General features: G+C 45.2%; 1 protein-coding gene across 1 annotated transcript; it reads right to left on the reverse strand.

Annotated features, from left to right (window-relative positions):
- Nucleotides 1-305: 305 nt before the first annotated feature.
- GSX2 (GS homeobox 2) lies at nt 306-1,283 on the reverse strand. The gene is made up of 2 exons (XM_058804414.1): nt 830-1,283; nt 306-646 (listed from the first exon to the last, which is right to left on the reverse strand). The coding sequence occupies exons 1-2, from the start codon at nt 1,281-1,283 to the stop codon at nt 306-308; spliced, it is 795 nt and encodes a 264-aa protein (XP_058660397.1).
- Nucleotides 1,284-15,490: the final 14,207 nt, after the last annotated feature.

Here is a 15,490-nt window from a genome sequence, read left to right on the forward strand (position 1 = left end):
GGAAGACACCCCTGGCTATGCGAGCCTTGTCCCATGTTACATTTTAGAAAGAGCAGGTGCCCTCTCCTGGGGTTACACAAGTAACGTTTAGGTTGACCTCCCACGACTAAAACGTTTGCAGTCCGAAAAAAATATATATAGATATACTTCTATTTCTATTACTGCGAATGGATGAGAATTAACCCTCTGCGGCGGCGGGGGCCAGCCCGGGGCAGGTTAGCGGGCTGCCGTCCGTGGGGAGCGCGGCCAGGTGAGTCGCCGTGCCGCCACCTCGCTCCGGGCTGGGAGCCGGCGGCAGGCGGATCTCACAACGGGGAGATCTCTTTATCCTCGGTAGCCGATGAGGGGGATAGAGACTCTTCATCCTCTGACCGGGGGTAATGCCCCTGGCTGGTGCTGCACTTGCAGCCCCCGTGCGAGTTTCGCTGGGTGCCTTTGCCTTCTTTCTTGTGCTTCACCCTCCTGTTTTGGAACCAGATTTTCACTTGCTTCTCAGACAGGTTCAGGTACGTGGCTATCTCGATCCTCCGCAGCCGGGACAGGTACATGTTCGAGGAGAATTCCCTCTCCAGCTCCAAGAGCTGGGTGCTAGTGAAAGCAGTCCTCATCCGTTTCCCATTTTGAATTTGACTGGATTCGGACCCTCCTGGACGGGAGAGAAAGGCGAACTTCAGCGGGACAGGGAAAAGGAGTGGGGGAGGCTAGAGAGAGAGAGAGACAGACAGACAGAAGACATTCCCCAGCAGCTTTCCGACCCGGGACAGCCGCTCTCCCTTGGCGACACCCCTTCTCCCGCTGCCCCCCTTCCCCGCTGGCTCAGGGCTCTTACCCATGCCGAGGCAGTGAAACCTCCGGGGGTCGCTGACGCTGTAGGTGCTGGCGGCGCAGGCAGGTGGGTGATGCGCGGCGTGTCCCAGGGCTGCGGCGGCGGGCACGGCGGCGGCGGGCGGAGGGTGCTGCGGCGGGTGGTGAGCGTGGCTGCTCCGCGGGCAGCACTGGGCCTCGCCCGCCGCCGTGGGGAACTGGTTCTTGAGCAGGGGGATGGCCCCGCCGGAGCCGCCGCCGCGGGACGAGTGCAGGTGCGAGGTGACACAGAGCGGGCAGACGCAGAAGGCGCCGCTCTTGCGGGACGGGCAGCCCGGGCCCGACACCGACATGACGAGGGGGGAAGGCATGCTGAGAGGGATGAAGAAGTCCTGGCCGTGGTGATGCTCAGGAAGGGACGGAGCCGGCCTCGAGGAGTCTTTGATGATTAAGGAGTCGACATAGAAGGAGCGTGACATTGCGGAGGGCTGCGAGGCCGGGGCGGCTCTCCCAAAGTCGGGTTTTCCTGCTCGGCCAAGTTGCCACTGAAGTCCTGGCGAGTCGAGAAGGTGCTTATGTTTGAGAGCTGAACAAAAGGGTCCCTGGAGAGGGCCGGTCTTAAAGTCCCCCCGCCTGGATCCCCTGCGCCGGGGTTTTATATCAAGTATTTAAACACGTGATGGCTGAAAGCCTCGCAGATCTAAATCTCCCCGGCTTCCCAGGCCGGCAGGAGAGGCTGCCGGGGGGGACCAAAGCGGGGTAGGGGAGGGGGGCAAAGTGTGCGTGCTTGCTCGTTGCCCGATGACTTCACTCCTTTGCCTCCGCCTCAAATAAATTATAGGAGCAGAGAAAGCGGGGAGGGGGCGGCTGCTCCGCGGCCCCGTCACACGTCGCGCTCGCAGGCATGTCCCTCTGTCAACACAGCCGGGATGCTGGGGATAAAACTAATCGGAAGGAATTTCTGCTCAAGGGCTTTCCCCGAGGAGAACGCTCCTTTCCCTCGCCGGGAGGGAAGGAGAGGTGAGAGCAGGTAATGCCCTGAAACAAGAGGTTCAACTCCGGCCCCCTCACCCCCAGTAAAAGAACATCCAAAAGGATCCCACAGAGGCCTGGGGCCAACACCTTTCCCCAGTCCGGCCCACTCCCTGCACTCAGGACTCCTCCAGGAGGCCCTTTCTGCATCAGAGGAGCCAGGTACACAGATGCAGCCGTGGATAAAGGGTTAGGGATGGAGCGCATTTGTGTGTCTGTGCATACATATGCACGTAGGGTGGGTTGGGTGGCTTTTTTTTTCTCCTCGCCCTTTTCACCTCAAGTGAGTCTTGCCAAATTGGCAATTACTGCAACGGACAAAGCCTTCAAGTATCTGGACACTTCTCAGCCAAACGGTATCTAAACGGAAAACTTCCAAGCGAACTTCCCCGGCCTCTCCAGGACCGCAGTGCGCAGCGCTAATGAAAAGCGAACATGTCAGGGAGGGATTCTTTGATCTCCACCAAGTTTGCTGAAGCAATCATTCAAAGTAAAATTGGATAAACAGCTAAATACGGTCGGTGGCTCCGGAGCATTTCAGAGTGCATTACAAAGCCAAGGTATTCGCAGCATATTACGCGATTTTCCAATGACCTGTTTTATGGGAGTTTAAGAAGAGACTTATCGTTAATAGAAGGACTATCTCGTTCTTGTTTAGCAGATGTGAAGCGGCATTTAAAACACACTGCGGATCCCATCCCACTTGACACGGGAAAGGGAAGTGACAATTGTGCTCTAAAGCAGAAAACACAGACTACGCCTGATTACCAGAGGCTGAACAGAGACTCGGGAGTGCAGCAATAGCCGAAACGTGTTCAGAAGCGCTTATCATGCCCAAGGGCCGGGCCGCGCACATCCTACCATCCCTCACGCAAACCCAGCGTATCACTGTTAAACCCGGCAAAATAAAACCGCCTTCTTATGGAGTTGGCATTTCCTCGCCCCTGCAACCAGCAAGGCTCGGCGGTGCAACTGCAGCCTTGCTAAGAGAGGGGCCCGGTCTCGGCCGGTTGTGCTGTGCTGTCCCGTCCTCAACATCAACCCCATCCCCATCCCCATCTCCATCCCGCCGCGGGCAGTGCCGCTGTGCAGGGTCCGGCTCTCCCCTAGCCCTGATCCCCTTTTCCCCCGCACCTCCCCGGGCAGGCACGATGCAACAGCGTTTTTAGGGACACTTCGCGCTCGGTGATCTGAGGATTTATGGATAGCAATTAAAGTTTTATGAATTGCAGCTGAGGTCTGTTATGTGGCTATTTGAATGTGATTAGAATTCAATTAGAAAGTGTTTACCGGCCGGCGGGGGCTCCTGAGTGTAAACAGACAGCTATTCCAGCAATGCGCTAATCCCGCGTCTTGTGACAACAATTAGGGGCTCGCGGGGTTTAGGCGGGTCGGCTCCGACCTCACCTACTTTTGCCCAAAGTGCTGCCCAGGGCTCAGCCGAGGCCCCGCCGCCCGCCGAGGCCTGGGGATCCCCGGGGGCTCTTCCTGAGCTCCCGTGGGGCCCGTGAGATCCTGCCACGGTCACCGTGCACAAGCATGGCACTCTTTGGTTCGGCTCTTCCAGTTTAAAGCAAAGTACATCTGGAGAAGATTTGAACTAATATCTGTATTTTATGTTAATTTTAAATTTTTTTTCTTTTTGTTTTCCTTTAGGAAAGGCTATTCTGGAAAAGGAGAATATAATACTACAGTCCCAACCTTCTGTGGAAAAAGCTGTCTGCAGTGATAGAGTGGATCTGGGGAGGGGGCTGTCGTAAGGGAAGGCAAACAGAGAAAGAGTCGGATCAAAATTGCAATTTGTAATTGTTATAATAAACCAAACGCAGTGATAAAAGAGAGGGAGAGAGAGAGAGAGAAATTACTAAGAAAAACCCAGCTCTGAGAGCCAGAGCAAGAAAAGAAGTCATTTGAAAGCAAAGACATCCCAAACCAGGCGGAATGATGCAAGGCGTGCGCCCACATCACATCGGCCTCGTTACAATTTTATTTTTCAATAATTCTGTCCGATAAAATTTCATTGTCCATTAAGTAATCCCCGAAATGAGAGCTCTTATGAGCCTATAATGAGCTCTAATTGCTACGACTGGGAGAGCCACGTGGAAGGATTTAGAAGGTATTAAGCAGTTGGGTACAGAGCACAGGCTGTTACCTAGCCATTACTTTCATAATTCAAGGAGAAAATTAGTCCTTTTAAGGGAAAATCCTTTGATTCCCTTCATTCTGCTCGGGGTGACAGAGTATAGCTTTGTCTGCCTTTAGTTCAAGACAGTGTAACAAATGAGAATGTAACGAAATTGCCCCCTTTTGAAAGTGGAGCAGTTCAAAAAGAACATCAGAGCCGCTCCCCTGGTCCGCCGAGCGCAGGACTGGGTGCTGGTCCCTCTTTTCTTCCAGATGTCTCTAACACCTTTATGTAGAAGAGATTCACGGCTTAAATGACAAAAGCAACTCTTTCCCTTCCCTCCCCCACCCCGGCATGCCCGCCCGGAGAAAGCGCTGGCTTTCAGGCGCGCATCTCCGCGGAGTTCACGGGAGGAGCTGCCTCAGCGGAAAGCGCCGCAGCCCGGGGACACGCTTCAAGCAGAAAAACAAAACAAAAAAACCCAGAAAAACCCAACAAAAAAAAAAAAAAACCAAATAAACACCCAAACTCAAAACAACAAACCCTAAACAACACCTGCAGAGCGGCCGTGGCCGCAAACATCACACCGGGGTGACATGCGGTGGCGCTGGGCAGGCTGCGCCCCGGGCTGGGGCAGTTCCCGGGCGGGAAAGTCCCGTTCAAAATAAAGTCTTGCGTGGATAAGAGAGGGGCCGCAGGCTCCTGCGCTGTAATCGCATTTATTCCCTACTCTAACATTGATTTCCTATTAGTTTCCAAAGTGATCGGCAATCCCGACGCTGGCCTTTCTGAAGTGAACACAATCTTCAGGATTTGCCCCCAGCTCCCATTAAGGAGGTCATTATAAAAGCGTGAACAAGTCTATTAATGTTTTATTGAAAGCGCATCGTTAACTTGTATCCATCCTTTTCTGAAAGTGGCATTGTGATATTGCTGTCTGTGGCACATCTTACCCAATATAGCCCGAGATTTCTCCATTATCTGTAACCAAGCAACACTTTCTGAATACCAAAAATTGAAAAGAACCGCTTAGTCTTCAAGAAAGTCCTCAATAATAGTGGAAAAGAACAAAGATCCAGGAGACAACAAAATGCCACAGGGGTGACTTTTCATGAGCAATTATCTCTCATTAATCAGAAGAACAGCTGCAATATTAATTTTCTCTCTTTCTTCCTCTCTTTTCACAGTCCCCAACATTTGAATAATCATAAATTTTGATTTCATGGAGCAGCAACATTGCCAGCGACTTCCAGACACAAGCTACCTAGGCAGGGCGCACGCTTTGCACATAGCTCTTATTTTAAGGCTGCCAAAGAATAAACTGAAGAAAAGAAAAGAGAGGAAAAGTCTGGATTGCTTTCCCCCCCTCCCTTTGCCTCAGAGCACGGATTAAACCAGCAGCCCCTTCCCTCCACCCCTGCCGCTTTCACTCATGGAAAGTAACAGGCGAAAGTACCGAGTGTCTGCGCCAGCTTCAAGCGTGGGAGTTTCTACAACCTCGCTGTCCATTTAACTTCCAAACATGAAGCCAAGCGTTGTAGATCTGTCCAAAGAGACAATCTTTGGGCGTAACACGCATTGTGAGACATCAAAAGGCCTTGGCGTTAGGCGCACTGAGAAGCGTATTCAGCACGAAGGGTGCAATGCCTCTCTTTTCAGGGGCTCAGCCGCGGATTGTTTAACAAGTGACGTCGCCGCGGCAAGAAAACCGCGCTCCTCCAAAGATAAGGATGTAACATTAAATCTCGCTTTTTTGGATTTCAAAGAATCTCATTAAGGGCAGGGGCCGGAGCCGGAGGCGGCCGAGCCGGGAACGGGAACCGTGCCCCGGGGTTGTGAGGGCTCAGGGCCGCCCGCGCTTGCTGCCTGGGGGAACAGGGCAGAGTCCAGGCCGAGATCCTCCTCCACCACTCCTCGAACTCTGCCCATCTTCGGGCACCCGCCTTTCCTTCTCGGCCCCAGAGGGCAGGGGCGTGAAGCCTCTCTCCGGAGACCGGCTCGCAGCCAGGGAGCTCACCCGAGGGTTTGCGGACTGACAGCGGGCTGAGGAGAGGGAAGGCAGCTTCTCCCCTTTCCTCGCAGATGCCCTTCCCTTCCGTGAGAGATTTCCCTTGCCTCCATCCCCGGTCATAAATTACCCCACCTAGAACTTGGCACGGCACCTCCCTTCCCCCTGCAGGAAACGGGGCCGTTTCCGAGGGAATGAAGGGGCACTCCTGCGCTGAGGAGCGACAGCCCCCCGGCTACCCTGCCGGGACTGCCAGCCCCTCTTGCCCCCGGGCTCTCTCGCACATCCTGGAGTGGGGATGGTGGAGGACGGCGGGACACGGAGCTCCAGCTGGAGCGGGAGCGGCCACCTCTCTCTAGGAAGAAACCTGCTACGTCTTTCAACCCCTTCCAGCTCTTGGAGAGATGATGCTACTCCACGCTGTTGGTGCTGTCCACAAAGTTACTCATTCACACGATTAATAGCAAATTTCTACATGAGTCCTCCAGGGCGACTATGATCCCATATGTTTGACTGACAGTTTCCAAAGCCCTCCAGCAGCAGCCTTCATCCACTCTTCAGTGCCTTTTGCTTTCACCTGCAGGTCCACAGACACAACTGTCTTTCATGTAAAGAGCAGCCAGAAGGCTAAATTCTGTTATGTATTTTATTTGGGGGGGAAATTCACGAGGCTCTTCCTAAGTCAATCAGATCTGCTCATATATATGCAGGTGTAGGCCTTAATTCTCTTCCTCTTCCACCTTCTTAAAAAGAGTGTTAGCACTTTGATGGGTTCCCTTCAGTGTCTGGAAGCAAAAATCTTTTGTCTGTGTCTCCTCACCAGAGTGCACTTCTACAAGAGATCACATGAAGGAGCTTGAATAAGAAAATACCCAGTGAGATTGTTACCCACAGTCTTGTCTGATATTTCTCTGAGTCTGCCATGTTTCTCGTACTCTTCAGGTATGGGGCAGCATCAGGCCAGACACTACAGGGGGTCTGGGCCTTGGTTTCATTAATGGCTGCTGTTTACAGCTCTAACAGCTAGAATTGTTAGCTGCTACACATGATATATCTGAGAGAAAGCTGTGATGGTGTATCTTTAAAGGGAATAAAGTTAAACCCCTGCAGCAGCCTCAGTGAAGTTTTATGTTGGGAGATGGAGATGAAACCCCAAGGTCATGTGAGTCAGAACAAGGATTCAAAATGCTGCTGTGGACTCTTGAACACACCAATCACGATCTGTTTTGGTTGTACAGTGATGCACCACAAATCAACACAAGAGTGATACTTGGTAGTATCACAGGCCCCAGTCCAATAAAGAACATGAGATTCTGTGTAATACTAAACGTCCCACTCCATTTCTCTCCTTGAAATTCAGACCTCATGAATTTTGATCCTCAGGTGTCATGGTTAGGTTGAAGCATTCTAATAGTGACCTAAACCCAATAGTGACCAAGAAGCAGGCTTTTGAATTTTCTACCAGAGCAATTACCACATTTTTAAAAGGCAGGTTAACAGGAATGGACATTCAATGCTGCTGTGAGAAAAATGAAGAGGTCATCAAACATATCATCATATTGTAGGAGCTAACTATTTCACAGTCAGAAAACTGTAAATTTTGAGTTTAATTCACGCAACCTAAACAAATAAAATGGTTATAATTTCTTTATTTTTCCTGTAATGAAAGTATGGATGTGGTATAGTTCAAGACCTGTAGCCTGATGAAGGAATTACCTAAGGAGAGATGATACCACCCCTCCAAATTCAGAAAGCAGAAAGGAATACAGTTATGATGGAGCTCCTCAAGAATAAGTCTCAGAAGGAATTGAATGACCTTGTTTAATTTGTTTCCTTGCCACAGCCAATAGGACTTCACTATTCATAGGAAAGAGGTGAAGTCAGTACCTGTGGAGGCTGGAGTGCCATACTGGGAGGAGCGCAGTGACAAACAACAAGCTTGGAGCTCCACACCTGAATGTGACATTAACGACCCAGACACATTTATCCATGTTTACAAAGCATCTCTGTGGTGTGGCCAGGTGACAGGCATGACAGAGTAGGACAGGCAAGGCCACTGCACTAAGCAGACAGAAATACTGTGCATGTGGACTCCGGAGTATGTCAACCATACATGGAGAAACCCATATAGATGGTCAAAGCCCATGACATTGTGTGTGGAGAAACCTCGTCAGTGATGGCAGACAGATTTCCATGTCCATCTCAGAAAAAAACGAAATCAGAGCACATCCAGTGAACAGCTTTAGAAGTATAGCATCAGAGGAACATGGAACCCAATGAAAAGAGAAGACTCAGAGAGAGGAGACATGATTTTTGTTTATACCAGTGAAGTAAATATCCAAAAAAAAGAAGAGCTACTCCATACAAAGAAGAGTATCATCATAAAAACAGGTGGATATACTCTGGCCATGTAGAAATTTAGCAAGAAAAAAAAGGAAAAATCTCCTTCTAACTATGAGAGAAATGAGGTTTTGGAACTCCTTGTGGGATCAACCAATAGGCATATGAAATAGAAGTAATTTTAAGAGAAAACTTGACACATTTCTGACTGTTATGTAACAGTCTCTGACCTTATGGGATTTTTTCTGAAGACGCATACAAACTCTGTTTAACATCCATTTTGAAACAGTACTAATTTAATTTTTATTTGTTCATTATTTCAGGAAATGTGTTATCTAAAAAATATGCTGGATTTGTACTCCTAAAAACTAAGGTCCACAGAGCACCTAGAGCAAGTGTGGAAGTAGTGCTCTGCTGCATCCTTCCTGTCCTCTACCCTATACCAACCCAGTTCATTGCCTGTTCCGTGTTCTGACTCTGCTCCAACAGGAACTGTTGCTTTTGTTTGGGCTTTTTCTGTTTCTACACTTGTTATTACAACATGTATTAAAAGCCATATGTGCCAAAATGGTCAGAGTTTTTCATATGTTAGAATAAACTTTGGTCTGATTTTGATACAATCTGTAAAGCTCTACAAGAAACAAACTAATCCTCTCCTTTCTTCAGTTCTATTTTCACAATATAGTCTTAGCTCTGCCTGAGCAGCTGTTATGTGAAAACAAATATCTAATGCCTGTAGCTGGAAGCAGCCCTTTATCACATTCATCTTCTTACACACATTTTTAGCCTCAATTTAAAATACAGGAACAAACCCAAAAGTTTCAGGAAGTAGAGTCTGAGTGAAATACAGGCTAGAGGTACTCCACTCCTGCTTTCCTATGAAGAAAGTAATATATTGAAGAAGGACATAATATGAGCACATCCAAATGAAACCAAGATGAAGGTTTCTATTAAAAAAATACAAAAAGGTTTTGCATAGTCTGCCTCTTCTTATTTCTCATGAATACATTGTATAAGCTTGTATTTGAAGCTTTCTGTTTAAAAATTCATGGAAACAAAATAATTTCACACGTTTTATGATTTTGTCTAAGTGTATTAGTTCAAAGATTATTTAATATGCTATAATATTGAGGCTATGTCAAAATAGAATAAAAAAAAGAAAATTATAGAAGTCTTAAAAATAATTTTATAAAGTTAGAAAAAAGACCCCAACACATTAAAATGAAAGAAACTCCCCAAAATCAACCAAATAATCTAAAACAGTATGAAGCCTCTGAAGAAAGAAGTAGTACTGGAACATAAGCTGGTAGAAGATGTAACTATGAAGGTATAAATCACAAATTTATTGTGCAAAAAATTATTATGATACATAGACCAGATGAAAAAACCTCAGCGAAAAAGGAGTCCAAAGTTTTATGAGTCCTTCAGACACAACTCTGTCCACATTAGCAGTCTGTGTTCTCTCTTTTACACTTCAGCTGAGCCAAGGAATGAATATTCCTATTAAAACATGCATGTGTCTAGAATACAAGTAACACTACAGTGTATAAGAGGTGTGGCTGTCTGCACTCTCAGACGTACTAAGACAGGCTAGTTACAAGTCAGAAGATGGAAAGCTTTGGGTAAAATACTACTCTCAGTTCAGAGCTATAAGACAGAATAACTCTTCAGCTATTTGAATGGTGCAGTGGGAGTAGAATTTGGCCTGGTGTTTTCAAAGGTTAGTTAAACAAAATATGACCTTTTTCAGGCTAGGGGAACAAAAGAGGTCAGCTCATTCTCCAGAGCTACAAAAGGTCTTTCAAGGATACCAAAGAAATAAAAATAAAAGCCATGATCACACTTCCTAGATGCACACATAGAAACAACACTTGTATGTTAAGATACTACCCAGTGGAAAAACCCCTGGGAGCATCCCAATTAATAAAGAGTCCTGCCAGTAATTCACCCACTGTGGGAAAGGTGTACATAATCAAACAATTTATTTTGTCCAAGGTGCCAGAGCAAGACAGCTGCAGAACTGAGATTTTACCCAAAATCTATTTTTCAGCATCCTGCAGTATTTTACAGTGCTTCATAAGGCACCTTGAAGAATTGCAGAGTCTGCTGAATCTGATTGTACTTTAATAACTCATTGGGCAGAAGTAGCCTAATGCAGCTTTCCTATTCCTTTGTGGGTAAGAACTTTCATGGGTTATTCTCCTGCTTGCAAGGACATTCTGGTACAAGTTGACCATTGTGTACAAACAGATAAGTTACCAAAACTTCCCTGATTTAATTCTCTGCTCAGGATGGAATTCATACTCTAGTCTCTTTGAGGGGAGCAAAACTCTGCTACAATGTCTTAAAGGATTCCCCTGCAGTGAATCTGATCACAAAGTGCCTTTGAATCAGATGTGCAACTTTTTCCTCTGCTGCTTCTTCACATGCATATCAAGAAACTGTAGCACTCACAAGGTGATGGGATAAAGCACAGACTTGCACTGAGCTGCATCAGGCAATGCTTAGGGTGAGACTGCCAGGAGTCAAAAATGAACTCGAAGGATCTGGATGTTGAAGAAAGGATATTCTTTCCCAATGTCTCCCTTGGTTTGAAAGGAAGGTAAATTTCCTTTGAAGTTGCAGATTATTCCCCTCTGTCATGCTTTACCACAGAGGTTGGAATTGTTATTTGTTCTCTACCTTCCTCGAGGAAATCATGCTCTAGGAATGTAATATATTCCACTACACATTAATTTTTCACACTTTAAACAACTCATAATAATAATATCTAATTTTTTATTATTTAAGGATGATGCTCAATACTGTCAGAGAGAAAAAATATCTACTTGGAAGCAGAAAGGATACTATTTTAAAGATTTTCAAAAGAAAATAAAAATTGACGTTTTTGAAAGAGACTGATGCTAGAAATCTCTCTTTGCTTATATGCAATAGGAATGAGCATGTTAGCATTCCCAAATATTAGTGAACTTGAAAGTATTCAGAGGAAATCTCAATTGTTCAGGTTTTGATCATTTTAAATAAAAGATATCCTTCCCTGTTCTCTTTAGATCCACATTTGTCACAGTAACTAATGAGGAAGTAATTATAATGTAATTTATCAGAATAATCTGACAGGCAAAGAATTATGTTCTCAATCCTAAAGGACTACATAGTTCTAGTTTTCCAACAGATTGGGCACATGTGGGTGGCATAGCAGAGGGTATTTGTCTTTAAGCAGGATAAAATCTTTAGCACTTTCTATTCTCAAGCAGAAATGGACAAAGGCATTGTCTAATTCTCTAAAATATGTTACATGAAGGCATTTCACCTTAATACAGATTAGTAGATCTTATTTTAACAATTTCATCATATAAAAGCTACTTCTTTTTACAGTGACTTTGAGATTTATAGTTCAGTTGCAGTAGTTAAGTAAGTCACCCACTGTTTCTTTAAGGCAGTAAGTAAACAATTTAGTCATTCAGTCATATTTGCCAAGAGGAAAATAGCTGTCCTCAGAATAAATATAAACTACAAGAAGGCACTGAAGGAGGGAAAAACAAAGAAACAAGAAAAAATAAAGACATTATTTTAAAATCTGTGCTGTTATTCAGGGAGGTGGGATTGTTCACTCCAATAGCAGCTGGGGGAGGCCTGCATTTGTCATTGACCATTTTGGTGTGGGGCACATTTTAGTTCAATTTTTTTAGAATAGAAGTTGACCACAGCTTTACCCAAGTTACAGTATCTGTATCTCTGATACATACACCAGAGGACTCAGCCCACATTACTCCTTTATACTTGTTTTCAGCACTTCCAGCAGATACTGTTCTTAAAGGTGACTTTCTGAAGAAAGGATTGATATTCTACATCTGCTGTTTTAAGAATGTTTTTAAAACCTAGAACTTGCTGTTCCGTTTGCATGTTTATATGATTTAGTTTATATTTTGCTTTAGTGGACTTTATGCTTTTGGTCTCCCAGCACTGAATAAAACCCCATCAGTTTCAATGCTAAATTAATCTTAAATCAAATACAAACATTTTTGTGTGTTTCTGTTTAATTGATGTGATTATAGAAAAAAAAACCCAAGCAGCATGTTGTATTAGATTCTAATATTGATAAAGAAGAAACAAATTGTCATGTACGTTACATGTCAATGAGTCCTCCAAGAAAAAAACAAAACCCAGTGTAATGCCTAAAAACAGCCAAGAGTTTATCCTGCCTGTAGGTTATGTGAAACACAAGTAGGTCTTTAAGTCAAGAGTATCACAAATTCTTCATGGATTTGGAGATTCTGCCTTCAGAAATGTGCAGTCATTTGGTCCTTGAAAGATCAGGAGTATCCAATTCCACCCATCCACAGTTTTAACAGATTTGAAACTACAAGGACTCTATTCTTCGTTTTGTTTTATGTTAAGGGAATTATGAGAAGGAAGCATCTGCTTTTCTCTTGACATGCAATCTATGCTTTCTGTACTTTATTTATGATATAAAGAGTCTCTTTCAGAAATACTATCTTCTATGAACTCCTCTCATTAACCTCATGCAAAATAGGAAGCTGGACCAAAAGGAAAATAAAATAAATTGCTTGACAGAAGGAAAGAAAACCTAATAAAAAAGGAGATGAATTGGAGTGATTCAACATACCTTTTTATTCTAGAAGCTCACTCAATCCCTCATTATAAATTCAGAAATGGGAATATGACTTACCATGATGGTCTGGTGCCAAGACTTCCCTCTGATTTTTGCACAGAAAATCTTGGTTTGTTTATTTGGGGTTTACAGGGATTTTGCAAAATAATTAGTTAATCAGCAAGAAATGACATAATGAAATTGGTCAGACAAACAAATACAATGCCGTGACAAACAGTAAGTTCTGTTGTGTGAGTTTTAGCTATGTGCCCGTTCCTGACTTTGCCTTTTCATGTTTCTGCAACACTGTAAATAATTTTTTTAGAAATTCTATTTGATTTACCATTAGCAGAAACATGTACATTATCAGATTCACTTTATCCAGATTTGTCAGGAGCAATGGGACATTTAAGCAGGACAGAGTAGCCAAGCCAGAGGTGAGGGACTCTGTGTCAAGAGAAGGGACTGATGACCAGGTCCCAGAGCAGACCAGGTCATCAAGAAAAGCACAGCCTGATGTGGGTGCCCTTGAAGGTTTGCTGTAAATGGCTGGTTTGCTACAGGTCTGAGGCTTTGTTAAACTCCCTCTGCAGTGTACATTATTTCTATCTCCTCTTCTCTGGCTTCTGTACCATCCCTGCTTGCCCCCTTCCCTTGCTGTCACCACCCACTCTTGTTTTCCTTCTGGCTACCTCTCTTCTCCTAATTAATCAGGGAAAGAGAAGCTGTTCCTGCCAGCTTTGCTTTGCTATTGAGTAGTGGTAGGAGTTCAAAGAACAAGGTTACGCCTGCACCTGCTGCTTGCTCTTTGATGCCCTGTTGCGTGAAACAATTTCCTTCAGAAGTTCCAACAATGTACTAATTAACAAAGGAAAAGACAGGGAGAAACAAGACAAAGACTGTGAGAGGAATGAGGTGAGTAACAACTGAAAGATGTCAGAGGAAAGCAGGGGAAAGAAGCAATTACAAAGGGGGAGCTGGGATAGAAACACAGAAAAAAGGAGAGGGACAAACAATAAAGGAAAGGAAAGTAAAAAAAAAAAAAAGCAGAAATCAGAAGATGGAGAACTGGAAGGGTCAGAGTAGACACCAAAAGAGTCACCAGCAAACTCTGTGATGTGAAGGCATGGACTTGGAAGTACGTGGCTGGTGGCAGGGCTGGTACATAGCAGGGACACATCAGCAGTGGAGAAGTGACAGCTCACTGATACTTCTTGAAACAAAGGAGAGGTCTGCCTTCTTTAGTGCAGGTGGTAGAACAAGCTGCACAAAATGAGGAGTCTCCTTGCAGCCTCTGAGGGCAGTCCAGTACTGCTGAGTCCAGTGCTGAAGGCTTTGAGCACAGGTGCTATGAACACACACTCAAGCACCATGGGCACCTCAGCCTAGAACCTTAGAACTTCCACATCATGCCTGCCACAGCTCTTCATCTATTAAATGCTGCCACATACCGAACACCTGGAAACTGCAGACTGTGGAACTGGCATTTGTTAGGCAAGTAATGCACACCTAAATCGAGATTGAGAGGCTTGGGACTTTCTTTCTCTTGTCTTATTTCAAATCCATCAAGTGAGCTAACCAAGCCTGTCATGCCACACAGCACAGGGATCTGGGACCTCCAACATTTCCTGGTCCTTGCAGCACTGCTCCAAGGGCTTCAGTGTGATGTAGGTAAGCCCATCCCTTCAATGTCATTTCCAAGACTTCCAGCATGGTGCTGCTGCGCTGCACAGCACTAACCCTGATTATCCATCTGCTACTGTGAAACAGGTATCTGAAAACAAACTGGTTACCAAATTCATCTGTAGAGTGAGGTAGAACAAGGAGGCATAGCTTCATTGAAACTACTGGGTTTTCTTTTGCTTTTGCCAGTATTAAATTTAGTCCACTTACTCAATCGACTGTTAGACGGAATTATTGAGCCATCAGTCCTGCTAAATGCAATTTCTGTGTGAGACATGTAAGAAGAGTAACTAAGTAAAAACCCCATGAGTTAAACATACTAGTATGAAAGTGCATTATTACTCAGGTGAATTCTGTGTTATTCTGTAGAATTATATTATTTAGGAAATGAAACCTGCTACAAGAAGCTCATGATATAAATACTGTCACATTTTTCTAGTGTGACAGCACAAAATGCTGTTTTTGCCTTGCCAGCAAAGCCAGTGTCTTGGATTCCCTCACAACCACACTGCTTCTACCCTGGTTTTACACAGAGCAGTAAGCATCATCACATCTTTGTGTACACTCTGCACCTGAGGAATACACCATGAGGATCTTTATGAGTAATGGAGAGTGAGTGGCAACGTAGTCTTTCAGAAAATAAACTGATCAGTATAACAAACCCAGGGGAGGGCCACAAAGATGACTGGAGGGATCGAGCACCTCTCCATTGAAAGTAGGTTGGGAGAGTTGGGATTGTTCAGCCTGGAGAAGGCTCTGTAGAGAGCTCACATCAGCCTTCTAGTATCTAAAGGGAGCCTACAAAAGGCTGGAGAGGAAGGTTTTACAGGGGCCTGTAGTGATAGGAGAAGGGGAAATGGCCTTAAATTGAAACACTATAGGTTTA

The sequence above is a fragment of the Ammospiza caudacuta genome, chromosome 4, assembly GCF_027887145.1.
Source record: "Ammospiza caudacuta isolate bAmmCau1 chromosome 4, bAmmCau1.pri, whole genome shotgun sequence".
Classification (NCBI taxonomy): domain Eukaryota; kingdom Metazoa; phylum Chordata; class Aves; order Passeriformes; family Passerellidae; genus Ammospiza; species Ammospiza caudacuta.